General features: G+C 30.7%; 1 protein-coding gene across 1 annotated transcript; it reads right to left on the reverse strand.

Annotated features, from left to right (window-relative positions):
- Positions 1-2614: 2614 nt before the first annotated feature.
- LOC119666295 (putative protein kinase C delta type homolog) lies at positions 2615-9412 on the reverse strand. The gene is made up of 6 exons (XM_038075575.1): positions 8970-9412; positions 8552-8910; positions 8343-8458; positions 5757-5842; positions 3907-4036; positions 2615-2628 (listed from the first exon to the last, which is right to left on the reverse strand). The coding sequence occupies exons 1-6, from the start codon at positions 9069-9071 to the stop codon at positions 2615-2617; spliced, it is 807 nt and encodes a 268-aa protein (XP_037931503.1). The 5' UTR covers positions 9072-9412.
- Positions 9413-10608: the final 1196 nt, after the last annotated feature.

Here is a 10608-nt window from a genome sequence, read left to right on the forward strand (position 1 = left end):
CACGAAGCGAAAGTGAAAAACTTAAAATAATTTTAATACGAAATTTAAATTAAATTTAAAAAATAATTGTACAAAAATAATCATTTTAATTTGGAACATTAATATGTGCAATGAAGCAATTTATTTGCAACAACATTTCAAATGTATCGGTGAGGTGATTTACCAAGAAAAGTTAGACATAAACAATTTTTTTATAGACTTTTATAATTTTATGGAAAATTTGAATGAATTTGATTACTTAAAATTGAAAATATAAATAAAACATATTAAATAATCATATCAGAGAAATAATTTTTAACTCACTTCAAATCTTCTATCCGAAAGAACTGTAGAACATTAATGGGTGTATTGACAGGTCACTATCTGGTCGCATTATATGCGCATAAACTAAAACTAATTCACAGCGATGCTTGTAGGAAATGCAACGAGCCGGATGCAAAGGACACTCTAGAGCATTTGCTGTGTAACTACCCGGCTCTCTCGAGAACTCGACAAAAATACTTGGGGTCTGTCAGTTTTTCCGGACCGGACTGGAGCACATACCTGAGGTTTCTGTTGAAATCCTAATAAAATTCGCTAATAAAACGCGCGTCCTAAGTGATACACACAATCGCTAAATAAAACTTGATCTGATATCTCAATGCACCTTAATGGTCTTTTTGGTCAGTCAGCAAATCTAATCTAAATCTTCCAAAAGAAGATCTTTTAATATTTCGTTCACGTCTGTTTCTTATTTTATCAACATCTGGGCTGTTGTTGTTGTTGTAATCCACTGGGACCTGCATGTGAAGTCCCCTTGGCACTTGGTCGTCACTGGAGACGAACAGCTCTGGGATGTAGACCCAGCCGTTCTTGGAACCTTGAAACATCTGGGGCTTCAACTTACTCGTTGTGACAGTAGAAAAATTGTACTTAATCTAAAAATAAAAATATAAGTTGACGCTAGATGGCGTGTGTATTCAGCGTAAAGGTTTACACTTTAAATCTATCTATCTCAAGAAGTCAGCAAAAAAGTTGTTTGAAATACCTGATTCTACTAAATTCCGTATTGCATGTCAGGGCAATCAGAATAGCACAGAGGATGCGATAATTTTTTCCGTTGAGACTGGTTGAGACTGGTTGAGTAGGAAAGCGTTTTAGGCTCAGTTCTCTATATAATAAATATTTGTAAGTGGAAACTACAGAGAATTGCCAACATGTTAGTGACATATTAACCAAATTATTTTCTTTATAGTAAATGAAAAAGTGATTAACTGACGTTCTGAACTGAAGTTTAATCACTAGAGTAGTAGTAATGATTATCGCATATGTTCACTTCGTTTCTGCAATAGATTTATATATAGAAATAGTGAAATCGTTTAAAGAAAAATAATCGTTTAAAGGAACATCTAAACTTCTTCATAATAAATAATTTAAGTCCGACATGAGATTCTATATATATCTAATCTAGTCGTTATCAGTCGTCATATTATGTTATGTGCCATATTGTAATTTTAATCAAACGGATAATTAGCGATATCGGACAGATATTTTTGGAAAAATTTATTAAAGTAGGAATACGTCTTCTGATGAGAGCTAGACACATTTTTCTTCTTCTTCTGATCCACAGCTAGAACAGTAGTGATTGAAAGAAATTCCTGTCAATAACACAGCGTCCAATCACAATGGTGATTTCATGGGAAAGGGAACTATATTGGGCCTAATAAAATCAAAACATGCTTAGGATGGGTATTTGGCAGTATTCAAAACAGGTGTATGGTCAGCGTAAAAATGCAATTAATTAATTGAATAGTGATTTAGTGATCAGTGATTTTAAAAAAATAATTTCCATCAATTGTTTAAATTTAAAATTAATTTATTTTAATCTTCTGTTTTTTTTCACTATTTTATTGTTATTACGTGTTCCGAAAAATAAATATTTACCGAATGTGAGTAGGAGAAAGTTTAGTTTAAAAAACAGATAATGTTCTATTTATTTTAAAATAATTATGAGTAAGTTTTTTTATTTGTTATAAACTAATTTGAATTCATTTGAAATTGAAAGAAAATTACGACTGCGTGGTTTTCATTGAAGAATAAACTTTTAGCAAATTTTATATAAACAAAAACATTGTTTGTGTGAATTATATTTTTAATTTAAATAGCGAATAAAAAAAATTAGCAAAAGATCTTAGTTTAGGCAGAGCTAGAACTGCTAACTTAGTACACCAAGAAGGTATTTAGGCTTTGCAGTACTTTTCAGTAGCAATTTTTATTAATACCAGTTGCTTAACACGATCAGGCAATTTGTTATCAGCAACATTTGATAAATATTATTAAATGGAAATCTATTTACATCTAGTAAGGAACACAGAAACCAAATTCCTTTTTTAAGTCGTCCAAACTAAGTTTTTAAATAATTAGTGAACACAATACCTTCCCCACCACAAGGCTTCCTCGAATACTGGATGAACTTACAATTGACAAAGCAATATATTGGGCCAGAGATTGAGATAACATATGTTCAGATCTGGGTCTTTCATTAACTAGTATGCGAGTATAGATATCAAATTATTACACAATTATATTATAACTTTATACAAACGAAGTGTACACCATTCTTTTATCGAGAATACTAGGTACCCATACCTGCAATATGATATTATGTATAATTTTTATTACGAAAACACTCAGCAGATATCGAGCCTACTTTAAAAATGTATAGGCGGTCTTTTTAAACTGAACGATAGAGAATTTAATATATCTGAATGTGATTGTTCTTTGTGTAATCGTCATGAGATAGAAAATATATATCATATTATTGATGAATGTCCGATTTTCAGAGAACATAGATATATGTTTTTTGATGAAGCACTTCTATCCGAAGAAGAATTGAAAGTCTTGTTAAACGGTAGCAATATTTAAAACCTATACAAATTTGTGGAAAGTGTTTTAAGTTAAAGAAGTTTAATTATTGATGAATTTATTTATTGATGGATAATAATGTCAATTATATGCACCGGTTTTTCGTATGCCAATGTGGCACGCAACAAATATGTTATTGTCAATTTAGATTTTAAGTAAAATTCTATAATTTTTTGAGTCAATATTAAATAATAATAACACAATTCCTTCACACGAGGTGTAACTTTTTTTTGCTAATTTAAATTGTTACTACTTCTCACGGTTATTTGAGATCGTAATTACCAGACAAAAGTTGTAGGGTTCTGGTATCATAGAATGGCATTCATAAAAACTTAAATAAAAATAAAATCACTCTTGAAAATGTTTCCAAAAACCAACGAAATGTCGGATCAGACGCATAGTCAATTGTGGTTTGATTACGTTATGCGAGATGTTGATAATCATTTATATTTATTTTGTATTTTTACTTCAGTCAGAAAAATACTTCTTAAAATAATTTAAAATTAAAATTATTAAAATTAATAATTAAAATAATTAGGATGAAGTTTGTGGCTTATATACATTTATGTGCTTCTAAACATTTTTATGCATATGATTCATACAAAAATATGTAACATGTTTGGTTAACACTTTCAATCAACATTAAATGTATCTAAACATTAGTGTGGTTTGTGTATTAACTAAATATTTTTTGACTGTTCACAATAAAAATCTTTTTTCTCAATTCTCCACTTAACGCTAGATGGCGCACAAAAGGAGTACACAAATTCACACAAATGCAATTTATAAAATAAAGTTCTGCTTTTGCTGCTAGGCACAGCTAGAGGTCACCGAAAAGTCTAACCAAATTCTTCAATGCTCTCAACATGTTGCTGCAACATGCAAAACATAAGCGTGTACCAAAGACAATCGGAAGGAATTTTTAATTTAATTAATAATTAATTAATTATGTTTTGAAATCAAACGTTAATGTTAATAAGAAAATTGTGAACTCTAACTTACCTTCACACTTCAAACCTTGTATGAAAAATCCTCCCATTAGAGACCCACAATGATCACAGAAAGTTGGTGACATAAAAGTGTAGGGCTTAAAGCGGTGCGGTAAATCTATTTTGAATCTTTCGCGCAACAACTGCAAATAATTAAAATAACATTAATTCCTAATTATTTTTTGATTAATAATTTATTTATTATCCGATATATCATGCACATTGTGTATCGCAATATAAAATAATAGTTTTTTTTTTCAAAAATGAATAGATGACAGTACTAATATTTTATATTATATATTAAATACTATATAATATTTATAGTAGTTAAACTATTTGATGTTAAGTGAAATGGTATCTAATATTGTATCAGATTGGTTAGCATTTAGGGATTAGTTCACATTTCGGGTTAACAAATTGAGAAAGTTTTCAACGGTATAGTTTAATCATTTGACAACGGATTTTAGTAAAGTAATTTTATCAAAACCTTTTCGACTCTACTATATATAGCTTCGTTTTCGAGATATCGGTCATCAATTTAGAAATCATGACGTGTGTACTTTTTGTTAATAAAACTAATGTAAAAAATGAACAACTTTAAGTCCCGATATGTAAACTATATCTATATGCCGAGTGGAAAAAGTTGGTTAAAATCGCTGAGTCTACTGAAATTCGTTGTCAAATCGAAGTGCATGAAAAATTGGAGTTCAAATTGGGCACTCTGATTTCTACTGCTCTCTCATTTTTGCTACGTGGTTCAACTATATCATGCCTTTTATTACTCTTTCTGTTTATATCACACTACTGCAGTCCATTCGATATAAACTATCTTCTTTCCAGATAGTGCCTTATAAATTTTTCTGTCCTTACTCTTCAGTGTTCAGACTTAATATGTACTGTTTGTAATAGGTTTTCTTAGAGTATTGTTTCTGTACGTGTTTAGCTTGTAGTATAAGACTTTGGACTTAAAAAATTTGAAATGTGCTTAGTATTTCTATTTATGGCTTTCTTTTCTTCCTTTGTCTAATCCTTTTTGACTTGCTATCGATGTATCTTCGTTACCACTTAGTATTATCAACAGATAAGGCTATTTATTTATTGAGAGGCACGTCTATTTATTAGATTTCTTAACTGGCAAGCATGAATTAAGAGCTACTTGGTGTAAAAAACGAAAAAAATCAATGTATCAATGTTGATAAGTATCAAAATACGGGGTACGAAGAAAAAGTATATATGAAAAACATTAAAGGATACAAAGTGTGGTTCAATGATTTTATCCTAATAATAAAATATATATAATATATATATCATTTATTCCTGAAAAACTCGTTATATATACTAAAATTAAATATGTTCAACTATCATTACATTGCGAATTATAAAAAGGTTTGCTGTGATATATAACTGACGGCTTTGGGTCAGTTGGCTAATGAATGCTGACTCTGAGTTTCAAATTTGGCAGGGTATAAGTTCAACCATTGATATTTGCATTTTTAAAATTATTTACGAATAATTCAGTTTAAGAAATAATTTCAAGATCACTGATGATGGGTATTTGGCAATATTTGAAACAGCCAAAAATTCAATTAATTAAAATAATATATATTTATTATTAATAAAACAATAAATATGTAATATTATAATAATAGTTTACCACTTCTCTACCAAATATACTAGTTTCTATGTTGTAGTTTCTATGAAATGTTATAGTCACTTCCGTCATAACTGACGTTAAATTACAATTCATATTAAAAAGGTTTGCAGAATTTTTGCTGTGAAATGATTGTGAAATGTGAAATGATTTATTATATATGAATTCTTATTCTTATTTAATAAATACTTAAATGACCTAAGTGTACTTACAATTGTACTTGCTGAATTAAAAACGGATCCCGAACATTTGCCCAACAATTTCTCATGACATTTCTTGTGAACCACAGTTTGGCAAGCTTAAAAGAAAATAAATATTATACAATTCTGAAATCTTTTTAATTTAAAATAAAATAATTATTTTCAAATATTACGGAAACACAACAGAATCGAGGTACATTTTTATTCACAAGCGTATGAACAAAGCAATGTCAAGTCATAAAAATGGAAGAAGGTAACCCTGCTCAAATTAATTATAGAAGACAGCAAAAAAAATAAACATTATATCCAAGTTCAGGTTTTAAAAGTTACTTAACAATTTGTTTATTTAGTTTTTTGTATGTGACTAAAGATAATATTTGAATTACTAAATTAAATAAAATTTAAATTTTGCTTTCGTATACCTAATTACAATTCCATTCATAGGTGATAGTTATCATAGTCACCTGATAGGTAATGAATCAATTAAGAACTAATCGTATACACTGTGAGACTTATATAGATGTGAGACCATATAGCATAGATTAGATAAGAGAAGAACAAAAGGTCTTTAAACTTGAGTAAACTCGCAGTTCATAGGCTTTTTGGATTACTTATGAGTTGAGTATATCACTTTGTAGGTGATTGTTTTTTTCACTAATCTGGCAAAGAATTCGCAAGTAGACTTATCGGATCACTTTGTCTGGAAAATGGAATATTATAGTTTAAGAAGTGTGAAGTTGGGAGTTTTATTTAAAAAAATTTTTAGTGTAAGTAGGTCAATCTTGGTCCTTTTGAGATCAACTCAATAAACAATAGTTGTCAACAGTTGTTTGCAATCAAGAACATCTGTTTAGAGTTTAGAGAACAACTTCCTTTATTTCATTTCAAGTTTATGTGTTCTGTACAAAAAGGTATTCTTATTTATCATCTATTGATTATTATTGAGTCAATTGAAAGTATTGCAAGTTTAAAACTCTAAAACTTTAAAACTTCAGAACTCAGAACTTTGATATCGAGCCAGATAAAAAAATCTGATTTAAGGAAAAATATAAAATAAATTTTAGTGAATTGAAGATAACTTATATCTGGTTTTATTACCGGTTTTCGATTGCAATTTCTTTTCTTATTGTTTGAATAACTAATGTAAAAATCATATATTATTAGCACTTATTATAGCACTAATATTATAATTCTGTTAGTGGTAGTGTAAATAAATCAAGTAAAAAAGCTTAGAACTTTGAATTTCAATATCTCAAGAAATAGACTATATGAGTATATAGTGTAGTAAAAAAAGTTATTTTACTAAAATTTGTTGTCAAATCGGCGTAAACGGGAAATCTCAATCGTACTAAGAATATGCTATCAAAACAGAAGCTCTCAACACTAGTGAAAATCATTGGTAGATTTGAGACTGCTCATTTAATCCACAAACACGGAACGATGTTGAAGATATCATTGGAGCTAATCTCATAACCTTCTCTAAGGCACATGCTTTGTAAGGAACTGTCAAAGGACCTAACGCGTGTTGCAGTTGAAGATGTCAAAATTGTGATAGGTACGGATCAGAAATCGTTTTCGATTGATGCACCTGTATTTTCGAACAATTTTAAATAAAAAATTTGAGCTGATCAGTTGAAAAAACAGCACATAATACAATAGATTATATTGAAGCACTTAATTCAGGAAGAATATAAAAAGAAATTGAGCTGTTCCGTGTATTAGAACTATACTATATTTTATTCTAACTAAATCGCAATTTCAACCGATACTAAGTATTATGAAATATAATAGTATTTTTACTAAGTATACTAAGTATATATACTAAGTATTATAAAATATGATAGTATTTTTATTTTATGATTTTCCAATTTGAATTGAGATTTAACATAAAGAGTTATGAATAAAAATAAGAATAAAAAAAATAAATAAATAAAGGTTTTAATGGATCATTTTTGGCAATTTGGCGAAATGATGCTTAAAGAATTAAAATAAGTGTACACTAAAGACTTGGAATATTGAATAGAAAGCAGAAGTTTAATGGAAAAAATAGGCATTGGGTGTATTATTCCTGATTTGACTACAATCGCAGCCAGATATTAATATTACGTGGTGCTGTCTAATATTTTAAATTCGGGCATTTTATTTTTTATATACCAGAGAATTCACAAGTGAAATGACTGAGTAACAATACAAATAATCCAAATAAGAAAATTAACCCAAATGGCAGATACACTAACACGTGACTTGAAGTTCATTAACAAAGATAATGTAAGCGTATGGGAAGAACAGAACTCATCGCCGAAGACTGTGTGGGTTGAGAACCTAAGTTGTAGTAAAATCTATCAGTCTAATATTTAGAAAAAAATAACAACCGCTAAAGACATAATAATTGCTTCGCTTGAATCATTCAAAATAAAATATTTATTTCAAAATACAAAAGAAAATAAAAAGAAAATCATATGTGAGCCATAAACTTTTATGGCCATTAACTGAAGTAGAGGAGCTCTGTTTATTCTCGACTATTCGTGCTAATATTTATTATCGTCTTAATTAAAATAATTATTTATAATAAGCGTGAAACTTTTATTCCATACTCACTGATACATTGATATCCTTGCTTACCGAAGCCCCATAGAAACAGATTGCAGAAGGCGCAGAACGTCGGCTGACGAAAAAATTTCGCCACGAAACGGTGGCCGTTAATTTCGTGCGTTCTAAAAACAAACAAAAAAACAAAAAACCGAAATCAGCGAGTTTGTTTGGCAATAAAATTTTTTGCAGTGCATAAAGTGAAAGTGTCAACAAACTTTTGATGTTTGATGGCTCCCCGCCGGTTAGTGATGCTGCGCGGTCTCGTGCGCTTATCCACATAGGCGCGTTCGTAGTGCGCGGCCCGTTCGTATTCTTCTTTTGAGTGTTGGCGCGGCAGCTCGAAGGAATGATGCTTACTGTAGTGGTGGTTGGCAGACGCACCGGAGTTGGTGCTGTAGTGGTCGCTGTAGTAGCCACTCGACATGGTGCTGCTTCCACCCGGCATGTCGCCCATGTCCCTATCCCTGTCCCTATCCCTGTCTCTGTCTCTGTCACGATCTCTTGTGCGTCCACCACTGCTGATCCCGGAGCTGCTGACACCTGATGAGGTGGTCGACGGTTGCTTGTAGCGTGGCTTTAAGAAAAAACAAGAAAAATTGTTATTGTTGTTATGTTGTTGTTGCGATTACTTACGTCGTACTGTTGTTGTTGCTGCGTACGAGTGGTGCGCGCTCGCTGGTTGCCAGTGTTGCCGTTGGTCTTCTGTTTTCGCACTTGAGCGCGTGTAAACATCATCTCTCAGCCGTTTCTGTTTAATTTGTTTATTTGGGTTTGTGTACACAAAACAAAATATTTTCATCCAAACAATCGGACTGAATTCAGCTGCGGATGGCTCTTTCTCTTCTTCTTCCCTGCGCTTAACGCTTGTTTACGATTTCCTTTGATTTAATTTATTTCTGCCGTTTGTTTTTTTTCTCAATATTTCTTTATTCTGTGGGTTTTTTTTTGTTTTTTTTTTTTTTTCAAATTCGGGCCGTGTCAGCTCCGCGTTGTGCGTCTTTGCGACATTTTGGCGTATTTTCTTTTTCTCTCGATTTTATTTTATATTTTAATTTTCGCTTCAGTTTGTGTAAAAAATGCATTAAATCATTTTTTATTGTTGAAAATCTGAAATTAAGAAAATTTTTATTTTTTTATTTGTTTATTTATTGGTAAATTATATTCAATTTTGCCATCGCAGCCAAAAGAATGCTTTCAATGCCATTTGAAAAAAAAAACTGAGTTGTAAAATTTTTGACAAACAAGAAATTCATCGCAACTAATTTTGATTGAAAGGTTGCCTTCTTAAAATTCAGAGATATATATTTTATATGATTTTGTTAAGACTTTTATTTTTTCTTTTTTGGTGGGACGTGTCCCAACAAGTGGCCCCACTGAAGTGAAGGATTAGTCGAAGACTTAATAATTAATTAATTAATTAATTAAAACTTAATAAGATTTATCTAAACATTTATTAATTATGTGTAAAATATGCTTACCACGGAAAATTAGAGAAAGAATAAAAGTTAAATTATTGAAATCTGCATGTTAACTGAAAAGAATAATGACTTCGATAACGAAACCTTTCGATATCATAAATATTAATAAATTATTTAAGGAGTACTTAAAAATTTATTGCTTCCATATATCAATTACTAAATGCATAGTTATAGAAGTTATAGAAGTAGCAATTAATTTTAATAAATATTATTTTCTGAAGTAAGATCTAAAATACTGCCAGACCCCACAAAGCTGTAATTAAGATTAAATCGAAAACAATAGACCATCTAATGAAAGCTAGTTATTATTAGAAAAAAGGAATAGTGCACTGAAACCTAAAAGATCTATTGTGCCCCCTTAGTTGGTTTCTTCAAGTCCGATTTCTTTAATGAAAGGCAGCATAGAGCCTATCTTTCTTAGTCTTGGATCCTTATGGTCCTCCTTAGTGTATCTTCCGCTTGTGCATCAGTGTTGGACACTCCACCAGCACATGATATGCAGTTTCTCTCTCTTCTTACAGTATCTGCAGTCTGAGTTGGATTGAATTCCTGACTTCGGTAGGTGATTATTCAATCTACAGTGACCGGGCAATAATCCCGCCATAATTCTTAGGTTATTTTTTGATTGTGCTATGCAATCTTTGAAGCGTTTTAGGTTGTAAGTCCCTAAAAGCATTTCAGATTGTGATGTCTTGGTAGCCTTTCCCAACAGAGTTCTCTGTCTTTTTCTCTGCCGTTAATAAGAATGGATAGAGTTCCTTTGCCTAGACCACAGAATGGTAAAGAAAGCTAAT

Source organism: Teleopsis dalmanni, chromosome 1 (assembly GCF_002237135.1).
Source record: "Teleopsis dalmanni isolate 2A chromosome 1, ASM223713v2, whole genome shotgun sequence".
NCBI classification, from domain to species: domain Eukaryota; kingdom Metazoa; phylum Arthropoda; class Insecta; order Diptera; family Diopsidae; genus Teleopsis; species Teleopsis dalmanni.